The sequence below is a fragment of the Stenella coeruleoalba genome (genome assembly GCF_951394435.1).
Source record: "Stenella coeruleoalba genome assembly, chromosome: 2".
In the NCBI taxonomy this organism is placed as follows: domain Eukaryota; kingdom Metazoa; phylum Chordata; class Mammalia; order Artiodactyla; family Delphinidae; genus Stenella; species Stenella coeruleoalba.
In genome coordinates this window covers 59323936-59346498 of record NC_137147.1, presented here as the reverse complement: position 1 = coordinate 59346498, position 22563 = coordinate 59323936, and the positions used below count along the sequence as shown (strand labels likewise).

The window sequence follows — 22563 nt, the reverse complement described above, 5'->3', positions numbered from 1 at the left end:
TGAGACAGATGAGAACTGAGAAAAGATAGTTTTCCTATATTGTCTCTCTTCCCTCTCAAGCTCCCTGTAGCTTCCTTCCAGCATAAGGAAGAGAAATGCATCAGAAATTCCCTTTAATGCCTTTTCATTTTCTACAGAGTTCCAGCTCTCTGACCTGGTTTTCCAGGCCTTCTTCAGGCTGTTCCCAACCCACAACTGCAATCTCATCTCTCCCACTTTCTCACATGCATGTTTTTCTGTCCGGTTTATCTATTCACTATTTCAAGATGCTGTGTTTACTTTTAGTCAAAATAACTCACTGAATCCTTGAATATCTTCTCTTCTTTCAAGGGCAACTGGAAGGGCTCCCTTTGTGGACAGTCCTGTCCTAGGCCTAATAAAGATCTACAGAATGAAGCAGACATGTTCCCTGACCTTGAGGAGCTGCTGGGAAAATGAGGAGAAATGGGCAGAGTTGATCTCTTTGCATTAGCTGTCTTCATGATCAATATCTGTCTCCACTGAATCGATTTTATGGAGCCTCAAACTAGTGGTTAAAAGGCCAGACTGAATATTCCAACCATGCCATGTATGTCCATTCATATTTTCCATGTTGGCTGGGCCATTCTGAGTGGTACCATTACTGGGGTTAAATATATAGAAGCCACCTTTGAAATGAATTATTATTCTTCATAATTTTTTTCAATATGAAGTAAACACAAAGACTTTGTTATGACTTAAAAAAGGAGTCAGGAACTATAGCCCAGAGACAATAATTATAAGACCTAGATAAGATTTCTTAAACTTTCATAATGTCATTTACTTTTGTCACTCTCCATAGTAATTAACAACAAAAACATTAAAAGAAACAACAAAAAGGCTCTGATTTTTCTTTATCTTTGGGAACTAGGGGTGAGTAGGTCCTAATCTAAAGTAGGCATTTGGTTGTTTCATCATGATTTATAACACTGTGGCCTGCAGGGAAAGAGCTGGGGAGGTGAACACCCCAACTTCTTTCCCTCCAACCTCCTGCCAAGGCTGAACCAAACCAGAAGTCAAAAGTCAGACGAGCACACTGAAGTACTTCTAGAGGTCACACTGCTGGGACGTGGAGCAGACGGAGAAGAGTTGAAAGCAGGTCCAGAGGGGCAAACACAGGCTATCTAGCCAGAAGACCTGAAAACCTTTAAAATTAGACTCCAGAAAATTCTTGTGCTCAGATGCAGTTTAGGAAATGTTATGCTACATTAAAATGGTTAGAAAGATGGGGTCTTGAGTGTCAATGATTCTTCCTCATACACCTAGTACTTCTTTTTTTTAAAGAAATATGGAGGAATTTGAACCACTTACCAAGAAAGACATCGATTAGTTGCAATTGAAGGGAGAAAGATTATTTACTTTAACAACCTACAGCTTGAAAATAACATCCCAATTTTCCAACCTTGAGGCCAGGCGATTTGGCAGATGAAGATGAGTCAGTTATCACAAAGGGATAAATAAACACACCCTAGTCTCTCATTGTCAGTAACAAAGGCTCATGCCTCTGTGATGCAGTGCTCACAGAAACTGTGAATTAATTGAGAAAGAATGGAGAATTGAGCCCAGAAGCTCAGATGAGAACACACACAAATACACAACACCACACTGAAAGAGCAGAAGGAAAATTACTACAACAGCGTGTATCTTCCTCAAAGGAGAGAAGCCCTTATCTCCAAAATTTCCTCTGCTTCCCCTGCCTCAGAAAGTACAAACCACGCATGGACTGAACCAAAGAAGGCGCCGGTGAGTTCAGTGTCATCATTCTGTGAATTAATTTGGCTTTCACATATGGGTTGTTTTTCTAGAATACAGGATTACTACATTATGAAATGCTAATTGTTTCTGCTACCCAGCATGACCTGCCTGGAAGATGAGATGCAAATTAAGACATAATACAATTATGGATGCTCTCACCCTATTCAAATGTATTTTTCTTCTCCAACAGGCTCAGGTAAGTGGCCCTTATTTTAATTTCCAGCATCCTACTCTTAACTCCCAACCCTTGCAGCCTACAGACTCTACTCCGGTGAAATGCCTAACAGTACCACAAGATAGTGAGGCTTCTTGTTTCGAATAAACATGTCAGAACTTATGTCTCCAAATAAGTCTTGTCTTTCTAAGTAACCAACTTGGGACACTATACATTTAGGCCACATGGGCTACATTTTTATACCAGTGAGCTCTCATTAAAATACTATGTCAAAACAAACAAAAGAGAGAAAAGAAGCATCATCAGAGAAGGATGACATACATGAGCTTGGGAGGCATGTGTAAAGGCAGGGCTGTACGCTGCCTTAATGACCATGGGGAGTTTACAGAGGCAGAAACCTCTCTTCCTCTTCACCACCAGCTGTTAAGCCTCCTCTTAGCCTCCTTGCCAGGTGCCCACCCTGATTCAGGCTCCTTATCTTACCAGGAAAGAATGAAATACATTACTAATGAAAGTGTTTCTAAAAAAAGAAAGACACAGGGGAGCTAGGGAGGGGAGGGGAGGGGAGAAAAAAATCAGAATAAAGGGGAAATAAATGCCTTTTGGCAAAGTATCTGAAAATCTCCTGTCAATAAGACATTAAGTACTTAAGAATGTAGCAGAATGTGAAGTTGTTTATGACAGTAAATACTTGAAGTTGCTGAAATGTTCAACCAAAGGAGATTGGTAAAATAATTTATGGATTATCCATGCAGTAGAATAATTGGCTGTGATTTAAAGCTATTGTATAGGGCTTCCCTGGTGGCGCAGTGGTTAAGCATCTGCCTGCCAATGCAGGGGACGCGGGTTCAAGCCCTGGTCCAGGAAGATCCCACATGCCGCGGAGCCCGTGCGCCACAACTACTTAGCCTGCAAGTCACAACTACTGAGCCTGCGTGCCACAACTACTGAAGCCCGCATGCCTAGAGCCCGTGCTCCACAAGAGAAGCCACTGCAATGAGAAGCCTGCGCACTGCAACCAAAAATAGACCCAACACAGCCAAAACTAAAATATTTTTTTAAAAAGAGTGAATTAAAAAAATAATAAAGCTATTGTATACACCTATTTTCATTGATTTAAGTGAGAAAATCATGTTGCAGAACTATATGTATAATGGGATCTTTTTAAAATATGTATGTTTGCGTGTATCTGTGAATAAGTGTATATGTGTACACAGAGAAAGAGGGAGAAAACTACAAGGAGACAGAGGGAGGAAGGAAAGATTCTCAATAAACACCAAGATGAAAACGGATATTTTTGAGAGGCAAAAATTATGAATGATTTCTTTCTTTTGCTTATTTCTATGTCCTATTTTCTACAAGAAATATGACTTACATATGTAAAAAGTAAAGAAGGCTGCCATAAAGAAAACTGAGTAGCTGTGGCTGAAGATTATCATCCAAGTAGTTACCCAGCATTTGCTTTTTTTCTACTATACCTCTTTCTAAAAGGAGGCAACATTATGCTACAGATATAGTGATAAGCTTTGTACACAAATCTCTAGAGTCCACATCTAGTGCTCTTTTAAAATCATCAGTCTTCTCATCTCCAACATGTATTATTAAGTGAAAAAGCAAAATGAAGATGCAGGAAATGTGTAAAGTATGCAGTCAATTGTTCACAAAAGAAAGGAAAATAAAGAACATATATCAGATTGGCTTCTATGTGCATAAAAATTATCTGGAAGGGTTAAATAAGAAACTTTTAACAGTGTTTACCTGTGAGGAATAGCCACTGAGTAGAAGGGGGACAGAGATAAACCTCTTTATATTTTTTGATGTTTGAAACTTGTGAATTCATTACCTAGTCAAAAATTAAAATTTTAATTAGTCTTTTGTACTTTTCAATGACTTATCTTTTTATCATGTATCCTCAGAATTATAACTAAGTGATTGGTTTAGTGGTTTAGTCTTGATTTTAATATTAATTATACTCAAATATACATCTGCAAGATTTTTTAAAATATTTCTACTTGATCTCTTTTTAAATGTTAAACGTAAGATGGCCTGGGTAGAAGGGGACAGCCTCAGCACCTTAGCAATTGAATGGGACTGAATATTTTCATCCATGCTCCCTACTAGCAGGTTTATCAAAAAGGTCAAATAAAAAACAAACCCCAGCTGAGGGTTTGCTACTAAAAGGTGTGTAAGAGGCACATGTTCTCGTTTGTCATTCTATTTTGGATCCAGTATTAACTTCTCCTGGATGACAATACTGCTTCTATTGTTCCCCCATTAACATGGTACACCCAGTGGGGACATCGGCCCAACACTAACGAACTATTCACAGGAGAAACAAGAACAGGATACCAGGAGCCAAGACAAAACAATTAGAAGGAAAGGGCGACTGTTGGCTCCTGACCTAAATTGAATTGCTTTTAAGAGACAGAAACAGATTTTTAATTATGTAATCCCTTTCTCATTTCCTTTAAAACTTAAAGGTCACATTCCCCTTTCAAATGCTAAAGGCCAGATCTGACATTATTTTATCTGATGTTATTGTCTCTGTGAGACTCACTGGACTAAAAATGGAAGAGGTGCCCTGTTCAACCCAAATGAATGCAAAGCATTTCTCTTGTTGTTGTTGTTATCATCCAAACTACTGTTTGGAAGAATTAGTTAATAACTACTGTCTCTCTCCCTTTGCATTTCATTTTTCTTTCCAAATACTGTTCTAAGAGAAATGTGCTCTGCCTTTACTAAGAAAAAGAACTGTCTGAAGGCATGAAGATCTGCGATAAGAAGTCTACTTAACTTCCACTTTCGCCAGACTTGACTTGGTGAGTTTGCTTTCACCTACTCTTTATCACATTTTATTGTTTGCATTTCAATAATAGAAATTTTTCTTTCCACACACTTCTCCTCTGCCCTTATTTCCCCCCTCTTCCCAGCCCAGTGAAGTCCACCTCTTCAACAGCCACTTCCCCGGTTGCGTCAGCTCCCTCTGATCTTGATCTCTGATTTCCTGCCTCTTTCTGTTTATAAAACTCATCTTGGCACTCAAGCCCACATTGTCTTCTCTTTCACTGGCAAGAAATCTAATAAATGAACTGCACTGGTTCCCACGGCAGAAAATAAAAGGAATTAAGGCCCAGCTAGCTGTGTGCAGAAGTTCAATCAATGTCATTGGACTCTCTGCCTCTTTCTCCATGTCTTTGGCTCTGCTTTGCCTCTGTGCATTTTCTCTCTAAAGCAAGCTTTCCCTACAAGGTGGCTTATATAATCCTAACGGTTGGAAATCCCAGAAGAAAAGGACCCTCTTTTCCAAAATCATAGCAGAAGTCCTAGGGCTCTTAGTAGGAGGCCCAGCTCTGAGTTACATGCTCACCTCTGGAACAGGGATCAAGATCAGTTCTACCCAAAATTCATGCACTGAGAAGGGGTAAGGGAGGATCCCAAAAAGAAAAGAGGGATTCTGACACCAGATGCTATGTATAAGGCATCACAGTTTTAATTCAGTGTTATTTAACAATACCTGTATATTCACCATATCTCCAACTAGAATGTAACCTTTCAACATCAGTTTCACTTCCTTATATCCCCACCCCTTTGTTAATATCTACCACAGCAGTAGTCACTGTTATAGTCTATTATATCAGAGGCTCCCAGTGACCCACACTCATGTGCTTCCCTCCGCATAACTAGGGTACACCGTGTGACTAGCTTTAATCATAAAATGCAGTAGCAATGACCCTGTGCCAGTTCCCAGTCTAAGCCTTGAAAAGACCTCGAACTTCTGCTTTTGAGCCCATGGGAGCCCGTGGGAAACTGGGCAACTCTGCTGGAGAGAGGCCCCGTCAACCCAGTGTCCCAGTTTAATCCAGCCGCGACCTGACCCACAAGTTGAATAAGCCACCGGACTGACCATCAGCAAGATCAGCAGAAGAACTCTCCAGCTGAGCCCATCTTGCAGAACTATATGAAAATAAAGTTTTATTGTTTTAAGCCACTAAGTTTGGGGACTTATTATACAATAAAAGATAACTGGGGAAAGGTACTTGGAAAAAATATGTTGACTGAATAAATTAATGAATGAATGAAATTCTTGATTTTTTTATTGCTTTCGCTACAAAACTGCCATGGCAACAAATGTGACATTAAAAATGCATAAAGAGGGGCTTCCCTGGTGGCGCAGTGGATGACAGTCCGCCTGCCGATGCCGGGGACACGGGTTCGTGCCCCTGTCCAGGAAGATCCCATATGCCACGGAGCGACTGGGCCCGTGAGCCATGGCCGCTGAGCCTGCGCGTTCGGAGCCTGTGCTCCGCAACGGGAGAGGCCACAACAGTGAGAGGCCCGCGTATCGCAAAAAAAAAAAAAAAAAAAATTTATAATGAGGATGGGTTGGGAGTTTGGGATTAGCAGATGCAAACTATTATATATAGAATGGATAAACAACAAGGTCCTACTGTAGAGCACAGGGAACTTTATTCAATATCTTGTGATAAACCATAGTGGAAAATAATATGAAAAAGAATGTATATATATGTGTGTATACACATACACATATATGTATACACACATATATATATATTACTGAATCACTTCGCTTACAGCAGAAATTAACACAACATTGTAAATCAATTATACTTCAATAAAGTAAATTTCTTAAAAACTCATAAAGAGTGGATTGAGAAAAAGGAGAATGCATGAAAAAAGAGAATATAACATTTACTGATAACCTTCTATGTCCCAGGCACTATACCAAGTCGTTTTCACATTCACATTTCATTCTCTCAGCAACAACCCAATGAGGTAGTATTATTTTCCTGCATTTTTTTATTGATGAGAAAACTGATGCTCTGACAAGTAAATTAATTTGGTCAAGGTCAAGCAATTATAAAGAGTAAAAACTTGGATTCAAATGCAACTGACCCAAATACAACTCAGGGGTTAGGGTCACCAACCCTCTGTGCAGCTGAAAAATCTGTGTACAATTTATAGCTAGCCCTCTGTACATATGGTTCCTCTGTATTCCTGGTTCTTCCATATGCCTGGTTCTGCATCTCTATTACCATAGTATTTACTACAGAAAAAAAATCCACATATAAATGGACTCACGCAGTTCAAACCCATGTTGTTCAAGGGTCAAATGCACAAATCTTTAAGCTTACATATAATGCCCGTGCTGTTTCCACTCCATCATACTGTCCTCACAGACACTTGTAGTCAGTGGGGTATAACCATGCCCCAGCTTCACCACTGATTTTCCATGGGATTTTAAGCTTCTTCCATACACTATTCACTATACTTCTTCCATATTCTATACACTAAAGTTTCAGCTTCCTAAGCATGATACTACTAGGCTGACACTGCCCTTTCTTCCCTAAAATCCATCCCAACTCCTAAAATGCTTACAAAATTCCAGCAACTCCTTCTTCAAAGACAGTTCCTTATCACTTCACTTCTTGCGGAGCACGGGCTCTAGGCACACGAGCTCAGTAGTTGTGGCCCACAGGCTTAGTTGCTCCGCGGCATGTGGGATCTTCCCAGACCAGGCCTCAAACCTGTGTCTCCTGCATTGGCAGGCTGATCCTTAACCACTGCGCCACCAGGGAAGTTCCAATAAAGACTTTAAAAATGGTCCACATCAAAAAAAAAATCTTTAAAAAAAAAAGTATATATATATATATATACACACACACACCTTGCCCTCATGTTTCTCTACTTTGATAATTAAATGTAATGTGTTATAATTTCCAGGTCAAAGTGGAATGTGGTTAACATCCTCCCATAAAGATGCTCCTATGTTCACACTAAATAATCCATGAAAATTTAAGACTAAACCCACCACACACACAACTAAATGATCAATAACCTCATGCCACAATCTTAGTGGAATCAACACAAAGCCCAAGGCATTTGAAAATACACTGAGAAAAACCTAATTGTTGTTCATCACACCACATACCCTGGTTTGCCTCATGAAAAAGAAGCCACTTAGGGAAAAAAATATACAAACAAAAATTATTTTTAACCTTTAAAAAAAAACTTTTTATTGAAGTAAAATATAGATATAGAAAAGTTCATGCATCATAGGTGTGTAGCTCATTGAATTTTCACAAACCAAACTCATCTGTGTAATCAGCACCCAGATCAACAGATTATTACGAGTTGCCCAGAGGGTGCCCTCAGGCTCCTGCCAACCACTAACCCCCAGACCAGGGTTTGTAGCTTGGTTTAAAATTCATAAAAGGTATTTCTATTCCCCCACTTTCAGTCCCCTGACTCAGAGTCCAAAAGAATGGAGCAACCAGAGACAAAGGCAGCTGCTCTCTGTGCTCCTTGGGTGCTTTTCTACAGGTCAAACACAATACCACACAAGACTCCCCTTTCCTACCTCACTCCTCCAAATCTCTACATCCAGGCAGAGACTGCAAATACCAGAAAGTAGTGGGACAATAAGTATGTATACAGAGGTGGCAGGGGATGCAGGGAGGGACTGGTGACATCTGTGTCCTCGCTATGAACACTGAATACTAGGGATTGTAGCCTTTGTGCATTATATTGGTTCACATATCACAGAATCAAGCATCACAGATAGACAGTATGTCAGTTGAACAAATGCCTACTTAGAAATGGGAAACTGGGTTGAAAGTGCAAAAGCATCAACCGGCATGCCCTTCACATGTCCTGCGAAAAATAGATCATACCAAAACATCTCTGAACCACATCAATACAGTTTGTGGAAGTTATGGGTGAGGGGGATAAGAAAAAGTCTACTCACCCTGTCTGATGACAGGAGTCTGGACTCATCTCACCTTGTTCAAGGAAACAAAAGAAGAAAAAACCAACACGAGTCTATGGGGAAAAAATACAGGATAAAGAAAAAAAAAAACAACAAATCAGAGACCAGGAAAAAAGAGTTAACATCTGAAAATAACTCTTTTTATATTCCAGAAGAAAATTTCCAAACTCTGATTAGTCTTCAAAAACAATATAAAAAGACACAGGAGACTTCCCTGGTGGCGCAGTGGTTAAGAATCCACCTGCCAATGCAGGGGACATGGGTTCGAGCCCTGGTCCAGGAAGATCCCACATGCCGCGGAGCAACTAAGCCCGTGTGCCACAACTACTGAGGCTGCTCGAGCCGGTGAGCCACAACTACTGAAGCCTGCGCACCTAGAGCCTGTGCTCCACAACAAGAGAAGCCACCACAATGAGAAGCCCGCGCACCACAATGAAGAGTAGCCCCCGCTCACCACAACTAGAGAAAGCCCACACGTAGCAACAAAGACCCAACACAGCCATAAATAAATAAATAAATAAATAATTTTTTTTAAAAACACACAGGATCTAAAAAAGAGAAGCTGGACAAGGAAGGCACAGGGTGAAATGAGAGGGTAAAATGAATGTTTTTAAAGAAATTAAAAGCACTATAGCACACAGCATTGCTTGGTGAATGTTCTCACAATATGTAGTAGACTTGATTATATGTATGCTCTATTAGCCAACAAACCCTCCAGTGGATACTTACCCTAAGAAATATCACAGGGTGCACCAGCATACAAATTTCAAATTAATAATACTGTGTTGGCTACTGGAATTTTGCTAAGAACAGATTTCAGGTGCTCTAATCACAAAAAATTAAATTATATGAGGAGAAGGTGTGTTAATTAGCTTGACTGGTAATCAGTTCACTATGTATATGTACATCAAATCATCATGTTGTATATCTTAAATACATATAATTTGTATTTTTTAAATTTTTTAAAGAATATTATAGCAGCATTTTTTAGTAGCCAAAAACCATAGACAACCCAACTGTCCACCTCTAGACGGGTAGTATGGTGATGTACACAACGAGATACCATACAGAAATGAAAATGAGCAGCATACAGCTACTCAGCACAACACAAAAAAGAGTCATAAATACAGTGACCTGTGGAGAAGCCAGACAAAAAATTCGTATTGGCTGTTTTCTTATACATAAAGTTTAAAAGCTAAACTGCAATATTTAGGGATGCATACTTAGGTTGTCGAATGATTAAAAAAGAAAAAACGAGGCAGTGATTACCATCAAAGTCAGAAGGCTGTTACCTTTGAGAGGAACAAAGAGTTTGTCCGTGGGATGAGGCATGTGGGGAGCCTATGGGATGCTGCCACGTTCTGTTTCTTAACCTTAATTGGTACACATGGTTTACTCTCTTAGAAATTCCTCAACGTGTACATTTAGGATATATACATTTTTCTGTATGTATATTATATTTCACGACTTTAAAAAGTTTTGGAAACACATTAGCAGAGTTAAAATCTAGGCTGAGAGAAAAGGGAGGTTTGATAAAAGAAAAAATGAGAATAAACTTGTAAGAAAACAATAAGAGGTAAGATGATGACCACAAAGGAAAAAGAAAAGGAAAGACTGAAATTCAGACAACTGACATCTCCTGAAAAAAGTCCTAACAGACAGAAGGGGAAATCAAATAAATAATAATTGAGTAACATAACAGGTACTGGGCTAAATACTGTATACAAATTAACTCTGAATGTTTACAATAACTCTGTGAGGTTAAATACCATCATTGGGTTCCCTCCTCATGCTAGTGGGAAAACTGAGGCTTAACCTTCCCAAAATCTTATGACTTTGGTAAGTGGTAAGCAGGTAAGTGACAAATAGAAGCCTGAAACCCCTGTCTGTGAGGTACTAAAGTGAGTCCTCTGAACCACGATACCATAATGCCCCTATTTTTTCCTGCCCTGGATTAAAATAAAATGTACTGCAACATTCAAGGCCAAAGGACAGGGAAAAAAATCTTTTAAAAGATTTAAGGGGAAACTCATTTTTTGTTTGTTCTGAGGGGTTTTTTGGGTTGGTTTCTTTGTTTGTTTTTTCCAGAGTTCATTTAATCCATTTCTAACCATAAGCACTTATTACAAAACTCATTTATTCAGACCAAATAGAATTAAAAATACAGATTTTCCTGAAACAACAACTATGAGTCATCTACCACAAAACCAGATGTATTCAATATTTACTACAGAGTCCAAAATTGATAAAAACTTTAAATAAAAGTCATACTTGAGGGGGTAAAAAAACAACGTTCTCTAAAGAAAGCCAAGTTTACCTCAGTACTAACTGGGAGTAGCACTCATATGCTCTGCTGAGAAACACTAGTAATTCCTAGGTTCTCTGCCCTCTTTCTACAGAATAAATTACAAAACAACCAATGACAATGACCCTTAAATATTATGCTATTTTAGTCATTTTGCTCAGAATGTATGACCCCTTTATGTATTTTTAAACCATACTTTTTTTAAACTCTCATTTGTGAAAAACTTTTCAAAGCAAATCATTTATCTCTACGTGATATAACTAGGTTATGAAATAATGCACAACCAAAACCATCCCATATTTAGTACAAAACGCTCACCGCTTGGGCCGGGCCTGGAGCCCCCGGCGCTGCTGCCCGTGTTCGTCAGGCCGACCGGGCACAGGCCCAACGGGCTCGCGAGCCACGGGGCCGCACGTGGCCCACCTGCTGCACCAGCTGCACTTGGGGACTTTGTGTGGCGGCTCAGTATGCCAGGCCCGGAGACGCAGCCGCAGCGAGGCCGGTGCGGAAGTGGGCCCGGACTACATCGGAGAGTGTCGGCGGCGGCATAACCTGCGTGCGGCAGCGGGATAACCTGCGTGCCGCAGCACGCATTGCCGCTTCCGCCCGCAGGAGTTCCGGGGTCAGCGCTGCGGCCTGGGGCGCTGGGGTCGCCCAGTGGTGGAGTCCGGCTGGGTGTACGGCTTCAACTTTCCGCAGAGGACGCTGCTGGAGGCCGTCACCAACACACAGGTCGTCCACGGCTTCTTTGTGAAGCACACGGAGGACATTAAGGAGTCGGCTGCCTACCCGGCTCTCGTGACGCGGGGCCACAGGGACTCTACCAGGGCCGCGCCCTCTCCGGTCGCCCCACCCCCCATCCCAGACGAGCCTTAATCAGGGGCCCAGCCCTCTGCAAACCCTCTCTGCTCACTCCTCACCTTCAGTGCCCGAGCTTCAAGGACAAGGCCCAGTGGGGAGGTGTTTGCCAGGGAAAAGGCAAAAACAGGTGGCCACCAGCCTCCTGGCCACCTGTGAGGCCTGGCCAAGGACCAGGCCACGCTGAGGAGCAACCATCAAGTGTGCAAATCTGTGGAGGTGTCTGGGGCCTGCTCTTAGAAGCACCTTGTCCCCACTCTGCTACAGCTGAGGGGAAACTTATTTTGACCCAAGAATTTTATACACAGCTGTTGACTGGGGAAAAAAAAGCACAACCTGAAAGTTGAGAATTATGTTTTATTCGGTGGACTTCCTGAGGACTTAAGCCTGAAAGGCTCTCAGATACCTCTGAGGGGCTGCTCCGGAAGAGGTAAGAGAGGAGCCAGGGTTTATACAAGCTTTGCAACAGAAACCAGGTAGTTGGAACATCGAAAGATTGCTGTTAATTAAAGAAAACCAGACGTCTCAAGTTAATTAATTTAGTGCTTTTCTGTGTATGGGAAGATGCAAGAGGCTGGGCTCATTGAAATTATTCCTTTGATATGCACCTTAGCTATCTAGGGCCAGTATCCTGCTTTTCTACATCCTGAATCCCTTCGGGGTGCACAGTTGGGTGTGGCTACAGTGGCCTCTGGCTTGATGGCCACAGCATCCTTTGTTTACTGATATGGCAGGCAACGTTTCTCAACCATACAGCCAAGTTGTCTCACACTTGTGAAAGCAATAAAACAAATTCAGGTATTTTAGAAAGTATACCCACTCATATTTTTAAAGCCTTTTAAAAAACATGCATTTGAAAACAAATTTCAATTGACCAAAAGAAGCAGCCTAGAAGGAGGTAAAAATGAGGGAGTAATAGCATAGGCATGTTCCAGAGCTCCAAAAATGACTGAAACCAATATAGATTTAATCATCTAGGAATAGTTTAAAAATAAAAACTAAAGCAATAGCAAAACATTTTTGAAAGATGCAGTATTTTTAAAATTTTTATAATCTAAATTTTAAAACCCAGATTTCGGGACTTCCCTTTAAGGGAAGTCTTTAAGTCTTCCCTTAAAGGCTCTGCATTCCCAATGCAGGGGGCCCAGGTTGGATCCCTGGTCAGGGAGCTATATCCAGCATGCCCCAACTAGGAGCCTGCATGCCGCAACTAAAGTACCCGCATGCCGCAGCGAAGATCCCACATACTGCAACTAAGACCTGGTGCAGCCATGTAAATAAATAAATATTTTTAAAAATAAATAAAAATAAAACCCAGATTTCATTAAGAAGAACTTGATGGGTGAGGGGCAATGAGCAAGGAGAAGGTGGAGGGTAGGTTAAACTGCTCTGAATGGTAATCAAAAATATGGTTTTACTCTGGGGGTTAGAGAAATGTAAATTTAAGAATGCTTTTGAAAAACTTTGAAAGCTAACTACCACTAGCAGAATTTAAATGTGTGTGTGACTATCTCCAAAGGAAGATAAAAGCAAAGAAAATTAGATCCATATTTCAAAACGATGGAAACGCACATAAATGGGCAAACAAAACATGAAACAAGATGACAAGTAACATCAAATCTACTGAAGTCAAAGCATTGCAGACTGAGTCCCAAACTGCTGTGTTTACGAGCCCCATCTAACATCAAGTGATATAAAAAGAAAAAAAGTTAAAGGAAAGGAAAATGTATGAAAAACAAAGGCAAACAAAATAGAAGCAGTGATGAAAATACTAATAAATTAAGAGGACTATAAGGCCAAAAGCATTACATAGAGCAAATAGGATCATTTTATATTAATAAGTGATACAGTCCTTAGTATCAGTATAACAGTCAAATCTTCATATGCCGACTAGGGTTGTATTGAAAACACACAGGAAATATGTCCTTAGAAATACAAGGATACTTTTTCAGCAACACAGTAGTAGTAGGGAACTTTGACACCATCTGCATCTTGGCAAATCAAGTAGGCAAAAAAAAAAAAGGATGATGTTTCAAGAAATACATAATAAGATCAACTTACTGGATATGTAGATCAAATTATGTATACCACAAAAAAATAAAAATAAAAATTATGTATACCACAAACCAAACACCACCTCCTAAAAATGTCCTAAGTAAAAGAAAAACCTCAAAGCCATCATTAGGATCAATTTAGAAATAACCAAAATGAGAACACTACATATAAAAGACTATAGTATCGCCAACAAGGTACTCAGAGGAAAACATTCATAAACACTTTAAATATTAAGTAAGAAAGCATCATAGTAAATGAGCTGAGAGACTTCCCTGGGTCTGTGGGTAAGACTCCATGCTCCCAGTGCAGGGGCCCTAAGTTCGATCCCTGGTCGGGGAACTAGATCCCGCATGCCAGAACTGAGTATCCTGCGTGCTGCGGCTGAGACCCAGCACAGCGAAAATAAATAAACAAATATTTTTAAAAATAAAATAAAAATTTTAATGAGCTGAGCACTTATAAAAAAGCAATAAAGCAAGTCAAGGGTAAGCACAAAGGAATTAATAGGAGAAGAAAATAATGAATAGGAAAACAGAAAAATATTAGAATGATAACCCCTAAGATGGTTCTTTGAAAGAACCAATAAAATGGACAAATTTCTGTTGAATCTCATCAGGAAGCAAAGACAGAAGGTACTTGTAGAGGATCAGGAATCCAGATATGATAACTTTTTTAAAATAAAAGATTAAAAGTTTGGAAAATCTGGAACAAACAATGGAATACAGCTTCACACCAGTTAGTCTAACAAAAATCATAAAAATCTAACAATAACAAGTGTTGCACATGTGTGGTAGATGCACCGAGAGCTGCTTTGGTTTGGAGGGCAGGCAAGACTGGAGACATAAAGTACTTCAAAGTTGCTTTCTCTTTGGTCTGCTTTGCACAGCAAATAGTGCAAAGGATATCTATCAGAGATGCAGGTAGGTGGATGTGACTCCCTTTTACTACCCTTGCTTTTCATGGTGGCACACTAGAATTTCAGTCCACCAGCTCAGAGAAGTATAGAATGGAGGGATCCCTGATTTTTTATACCCAGATACATTAAAATCCAGACATGAGTTTTGCTGCATAAGAAGTCAGGTTGCCCCGCCTGTGCCTAATGTTCAGATCGCACGCCTTGACATTCCTGCTCTGCCAGTTCTGGGCCAATACCCTTGTCTGCTCTGCAGGATCCAGGTGTTTCCCACTGATGTCCAGTCAGGGGATTTGTGTGCCAAGGCTTGGCCATAACTTTCCACAGAGTAACACCTACTACTCTGATAGGTCTGTTCATTTGTTTATTCATCCATTCATTCATTAAACAAATATTTAACAGACTTTTATGTACCAAGCAATGGAATAAACCCTGAGGATACAAAAACTTTGGGGAAAAATAACTGCCCTCATTAGGGACAGCACATTCTAGTGAGAAAGAGTAAAAAAATTTATCATATCAAATGTGTACAGGTTGCTATGGAAGCAAGCTATGGGAAGTCAGGGAAGGCTTCACTGGTAAACTCTTTAATAACAAATATGCAGGGATTTCCCAGGTGGTCCAGTGGTAAAGAATGCGCCTTCCAATGTAGGGGACATTGGTTCGATCCCTGGCCGGGGAACTAAGATCCCACATGGCGCGGGGCAACTAAGCCCACACACCACAGCTACTGAGCTCATGCACCACAACGAGAGAGCCCGATTGCCACAAACTACAGAGCCCATGTGCCCTGGAGCCTACATGCCACACTAGAAAGAGAAAACCTGCACACCACAATTAGAAGCCCATGCACCGCAGCAAAAGATCCTGCGTACCACAACTAAGACCCAACACAGCCAAAAAATAAAATAGAAGAAAGAAAGAAAGAAAGAAAGAAAATTAATTGATTAAATATATTTTTTTAAAAAAAGAACACATATGTGGTATTTGTCTTTCTCCGGCATATTTCACTTAGCATAATGCCCTCAAGGTTCATCCATGTGGTTTCAAATGGCAGGATTTTCTTTTTTTTTTTAAGGCTGACTAATATTCCTCTGTGAGTGTGTGTACACATATACACGTATATTTCACATTTTCAACAATACTATATTGTATACCTGTAAGTTGCTAAGAAGATATACCTTAATTTAAAACTTCTCTACACATACACAAAATCATAACCAAGTAGGGGTGATGGTTAAGTTACTTAGCTTGATTGTGGTGATATTTTCACAATATATACATATATCAAAACATCAAGTTGCACACTTTAAATATATACAATTTGTATATGTCACAGATATCTCAATAAAGTTGTTAAAAAATAAGTATGAATTTTCTAGCTGAAATGAGATAACTCCAAGCAGAGGGAGCCTGTCTCTTCTCCCTCCTACAACCAATCTCCAGGTCCTGTCACTCCCACTACCCTCCTCCCAGCATCATCCCTCTTGCCTAGATGTCCACAGGTACTGTTCCCAGCTGCCCTCTTTATTGATTCCATCCAGCCTTACCAACCTTCCGGTTTTCCACTCTGATCATACATTGTCCTGCTTAAAATCTGCCATGGGATCCTCAGTGCCTTCAAGATAAAATCTAAACTCTTTAACCTGGCTTACATGGCCCCTCAAGATATGACTCTTGTTTATCTCACCAGTTTCATCTACTCTATTTTCCCAGTGTATTAATTGGGAGAAGCAGATATTACCCAATTGAAATGACCCCCCTAAACTCTTGTAAAGTTAGATTTTCTTGCAGGTACCAGCTGTCTCTTTGCAACACACGCCTAATATAATACCAGGGCCTGGGAATATGCTATATATTCTCAGTGATGGTGACAATGCTGGTGGTAATGATAGTGCTGGAAATAGATTATATCTCCATTAAAACTAAAGAAATCAGGAGTCTGGGTAGAGAGGGAGAGGAATGTAGGAAATGGGTAGTAGTAAAGGAGGGATATTTAGGACATGAGTATAGGGCCGTGTACCTCAACTCAACATCAAAATGTGTGGTGGAGGAGATAGTAGTAGAGATTTCAGGTAAGTGTAAATCCCCAATCAATAGGAGTATGAGTCTTTATTCCTGCCTGGAGTTCTGTTCTAACAGGCAATTATAATAAAGTAGATATCAGTGTGGAGAAGGCTTATGGGAACAGTGCCCTTACCCCTACTCAGGTATACCTGCAGGCAGGGAGCTAGAGAGAGCAACAAAAGTTTTCAAAACCTTTAACAAAGGATGCAGAAGTTACTTGAAAATCACAAATCAGTACACCAAGCAAGAGGTCACCCCAGCATGGGGCAGTGATGAAAGCCCACAGCCAGTGGCCAAAGTGTGGACCGGCTGAGTTTGGGAATGTCAGCAGGACCCATGTGAGCAGATGTGGGAGCTTGTCAGCAGGGCCTCGTGGCTGGGCTCTCCTGAAGCATCACCAAGAGAAACAGCCCACAAGTTACAGGAGCAACAGGCAGTGAGGGAAAGGCTGATGACTGAACATCAAATAGAATAGCCTTCCATCCAGAAGCCACTAATGACCAAATGACCCCATGTTGGTTCAACTGACCCCCATAGACTGAGAGCAAAAACTGAGGAAAGAGTCAGACCACTCCAGATTACTGGGTGACAATTTTAATAAGCAAGGGAACTTACATGCAAGGCTCGTCTTGGGTGGCCACTAGATAAGTAGATCTCTGCACTCACCCGCCAGAACTTTAAAAGTTTATAGAGAGGCCTTAATTGGGTTCTGTCACATTTTCAGTTCAGATGGCCTCATCAATACCTATTCTCTTTTTTTTTTAATTTATTTTATTTTATTCTTGGCTGCATTGGGTCTTCGTTGCTGTGCGCGGGCTTTCTCTAGTTGCAGCGAGTGGGGGCTACTCTTCGTTGTGGTGCACGGGCTTCGCATCGCAGTGGCTTCTTTTGTTGTAGAGCATGGGCTCTAGGCACGTGGACTTCAGTAGTTGTGGCACGCAGGCTCAGTAGTTGTGGCTTGCAGGCTCTAGAGCACAGGCTCAGTAGTTGTGGCACACGGGCTTTGTTGCTCTGTGGCATGTGGGATCTTCCCGGACCAGGGCTCGAACCCCTGTCCCCTGCATTGGCAGGTGGATTCTTAACCACTGCACCACCAGGGAAGTCCCTCAATACCTATCCTCTTAAGGCTGTGTCTTTGAAAGCAGAACATCATTCTGAGGATGGGGTTGGGGGTGAGGAGCATCCAATTGCCCGGGTCCAGTTCTCCACTCAACCAGTGGGCACAGCTGTTCAGTGATCTCCTCCAACACCCTTCCCTGATCTCAGGACCCCATACAAGCTCCATAGGAATTTAAATCACCCTCAGGGAAAAGAATAAAAATAGGTCATGTAGTCTGGATCAAACTACCTGGACTTATATCTCAAGTCTACCACTAAGTAGTTATGTGATCTTGAGTGAGTTACTTAACCACTCTGCGCCTTGGTTTCCTCATTGGCAAAATGGAAATAATAATAGTGCTTATCTCAGAGGTTATCCTTAGTACATATAACAGTGCCTGGCACAAAGTGAGTGCTCGATTCATGTTATTAATTACTACTAAGTATATTATTCATTTGCAGTTTATGATGCATTTTTATACAATCGGTACAGTATAATCCATGGACTTTACTACTTACTGGTTGTACAAGCTTTTATAAGGTCTTTAAGTCTTCATTTCTTCATCTGTAAAAGGCAGATAATAACGTGGGGTGCCTAATAGACAAGGAAGAATCAGAGAGAAAGAAGTAAGGCCTCCCATGACAATGATGACAGCCAACACTTACAGGGCATTTAGTTAGCTCCAGGCAATGTTCTAAGCATACTACAGGCACTTAATCATTTAATCCTCACACAACCCTATAAGGTAGGTACTGTGATTGTCCCCATCTTATAGCTGAGGAAGTAAGTCCAGAGAGGTTAGAAAACGTGCCCAAAGTGATTCAGCTGGGGAGCGGCAAAGCTGGGACTTGAACCCATGCAGTCGTGCCCCTAAACAACTCACTCTGCCACCCTCTGGCCTCTGCATTTGTTCTTAATATCAACACCGGTGGATTCTTCTTCTTAAAAGATATGGACTATATCTGTTTTCCTCTATTTACTAGATTAAAATACATCTGATTATACTAAAAAAAAGAAAAGAAAAGAAAACACCTCTGAATCTAAACTCTGTTGGATTACCCCTACTGGAAATAGCAAATACTCAAACCTTGATGCTTAAAAATAGCTGAAACACCTGCTATATCCCACATTTACCAAAGCTGTTTATCTCCACAGATCTCCACTCATATGATAATTCACTCAAGCAAGGAAACTGAAGAGTGAGAGAATTCGTAACATTTTAGAATCTACCACTAAATATAACTTTGTGTAATTCCCCTGGTAATGGTTATTGTGCTTTTGCTTAAAAAAAGAACATCATACTTTAAATCTATATTTAGATTGTAACCAAATGGAAATATGACTAAAATATTAAATATTCTGCAAGAAATTATAAGTCAAAAATGTGGTCACATCTGGAGGTTCTAGGATGAAATGTGACCTCAAAATCCCTACCCAGCCTCTCTTAATTGTGCTATAGAGTCCACAATTGCTACTTTTAAAAGAATTAATTTACAGAGAAAATTTTTAATTTCATGTATTTGTAATTTTCTACTGGGAACTCAGATTTTGAAAGCTTTCCATGCATGATGTAGAGCTAAAGTCATACTTTCCAATTTTGTACACTTTCAACAAACTATTTTTTCACTTTGGGGGTCCAACTATTTTAGACAGTAGTAAGGATTAGCTTTCAAAAATCATACAGTAAGGAATGGGCATTGATATAAAAAAATCACACACAAAAAATAGAGAAGTTCAGAATTTAAAGTGGAGGAGAAAGATACCAAAATTACTTCTTTCCAGTTTTGTAATAGCTGCTGCCACCCTGAGGTGAAAAAGTGTTAGTGCCTTCAAGCTATTTTCACCTCTTCATTGAAATTTCTTCAACATTTTCTAACATGTTTCTCTGAAATGATTTCCTTGTTATTTTTATTATATCGTTATTTTCTTCCTTTAGTCACTCTTTTGTTTATTGATGGCTTAATAATATAAAAAAAACAGAGTGAATTAAAATATTCACTCAATTCAAGAGCTAGTTCAGCAATTCTTACAAAAAAGCCGAAAGTGAAAATAATACAGAGAAATGTAATGACACATCTATAAACAGAGAAACAGAGCACAGAATAATTTTTGTCTCTTGACAAGTTTTGTTTTTCAATCCTTCTAAAATCTAATAGTAAAGAAGACTTGGCTAGAAATAATATTGTAATATTAATTTTGTTAAATCACAGAGTCAGAAATAAAGGAAAAATATACTCTAATGTATGAATCACCTAACACATAGAGAATCTTTCATTGATTATTTGAAATGAAATTATAATTTTTTTTCCAGGGAGGGTAAATGATTAAATACCTCATGCCTCCCTCCCTGCAGATATCTGACTGGTAGGTTAGTTCTATTTCTAACTTTCTAGAATTATCAGCAACTGATATTTTTAGCACAAGGCACTTCCCTATAAATCATTTTTATCTCTAGTGTATCAGCACTTATGTAACCTACATACTATTGCATATGAAGTGATTGAATTATAGTATCTCTGAGATATTTTTTATCAACAACTGCCAAGAAACACCGATGTTACACAGGCATCGTAGATTTATGCAAAGTAGTGTCCATTTTCAGCCCAGACTCCTAGCAGGGAGGGACTCTCATCACCAAAACACCCTTCCCATGGCTACAGCCCACAAAGAATCCCCACCAGCAGAACGGACCCAGCAGGCAGAGAAGAACACAACCACATTCTGCACAAAGCTGCTGCATCAGATCACCGTTTTCAAGAAAAAGAAAAGCAGACAGATGGCCTTGTCTAGCATTTGAGAGGCACACGTAGCCTTTCATTAGAATTCGTCGTTGAAGATTTGTCTCTTCAGGTTTACTCTGAGCTGTTTATAAGCAAATCCTGTGACTCAGAGTAAAGGTCCTAAAGTAAGAACTATATATCACAGAGCAAATACTGTGGAGGAAGAGGTGAATGGGTGGGACCCAGGAGAAAATCTCCAGGTCCTGGGAAAAGCATATATGGAGAACAGCACTATTCCCAAGACATGCTGATTAAGAAGTATCCCTGAGGGCTTCCTTGGTGGCGCAGTGGTTGAGAGTCCGCCTGCCGATGCGAGGGACACGGGTTCGTGCCCTGGTCCGGGAGGATCCCACATGCCGCAGAGCGGCTGGGCCCGTGGGCCGTGGCCACTGAGCGTGCGCGTCCGGAGCCTGTGCTTCGTGGCGGGAGAAGCCACAGCAGTGAGAGGCCCGCGTACTGCAAAAAAAAAAAAAGTATCCCTGAGAGAAGAGCCAGAGACTGACAATGGGATGCTCCACGTATGTGTAATTTATACTATTCTTGTGGATGAATGTGAAACAAGTGACTTAGACTAAGATAACACAGATAGCAGATTACAACGTGAGCCATAAGACAGACCACCATTCAGAAATGTAAATGAGATGATGCATGTATCCCACCTAGCACAGGACATGGCTATTGTTAAGTGGGACTATGTCTATGACTTAGAGGGATCTATTTGGTAAAAGTGACCCCAAAATTATCAGCCTGCTAGAGTCTTCCTCAAGTAGTTGACAGGTGGAAAACTACACACACTGAACACGTTTAAAGGGACAGAGATAAAAATACATAATTACAGCTCATGATCCCTACTCATTCAATGCACTAATTACAAAGATGTGAAGTGAATTATATATAACTCCTATTACTCATTGATATTAAGGCTTTTTGTTGTCTTCAGAAAGCTGAAAGTGAGGAATTCTCCTGGATAGTGTTAGAAAGACACCCAATCCAGGTGAACCTTATCTGTTTCAAGTGAACAGGTTAAGACAAAACAGTGTATCTTCTGGGACTCTCCAAATGTGTCACATATCTCACTTTCTCTGATTAGTTTTCTGAATACCGAATCCCTATTCTTAGCAATAGCCAGGTGAAAAGGTAATATCATCATGATCACTGTGATCTTTGTTTCACCAATAAGTTTAACTCTTCTTCAATAATGGGGATTTGATGTAAGGGCACATTTGGCAGTAAGGGTGAAAGGATTCCATAAATAGCCATGCTTCAAAATTCAAAGCCATCTAGGAACACTCCTCCAGCTGGAGCTCATGAACCTTAACCCTCTTGTTCCACCATCAACGTGCCTCTTCCACTCCTTGTTTCTTCTCATTTTTTTCTCTCATTACAGAATGGCTGCTGCTCTCTGGGTTTTCCTATTCAACTTTTAGAGGAGGGAAGTATAAATAGTCCCTTACTGGGAAAACTTTTTCATGCCAAGTCATTTCAGCAGCCAGTCTGTGGATTAGGTGCCTTTAGGAAACTTGATCCTGTGCCTTTGTCTAAGGAAGAGACTGGTGCTGGCTGCTTAGCTCAGCAGAGGAGCTACAAGCAGAGACTTGCTGAGTGCAACGGGCGCGATGATTGACGTCTCTAGTATACTATGTTAAAGATTTGGTTTTCTTGCCCTGTAGTGGCAACTTTAGATTTCACTTATGGATGGGTTTTATCAATAACAGGAACAGAGCTATATATACCATATAGCATAGCTACAT

General features: G+C 40.4%; 1 protein-coding gene across 4 annotated transcripts in view; it reads right to left on the bottom strand.

Moving 5' to 3' along the window:
* LOC307181767 (uncharacterized protein) overlaps positions 1-11776 on the bottom strand; it is a 624007-nt gene extending 612231 nt beyond the window's left edge. For all 4 annotated transcript variants that reach the window (XR_013827030.1, XR_013827031.1, XM_079912585.1 and 1 more), the window contains exons 1-2: positions 11359-11776; positions 8715-8788 (exon numbers count right to left, since the gene is read on the bottom strand). Coding sequence is in view for 2 of the 4 variants with exons in the window: in XM_079912585.1 (XP_079768711.1) it covers positions 8715-8743 (29 nt within the window). In the remaining 2 variants the exon portion in view is untranslated. The remainder of the gene's footprint in view (positions 1-8714; positions 8789-11358) is intronic.
* Between the last annotated feature and the right edge of the window lie 10787 nt (positions 11777-22563).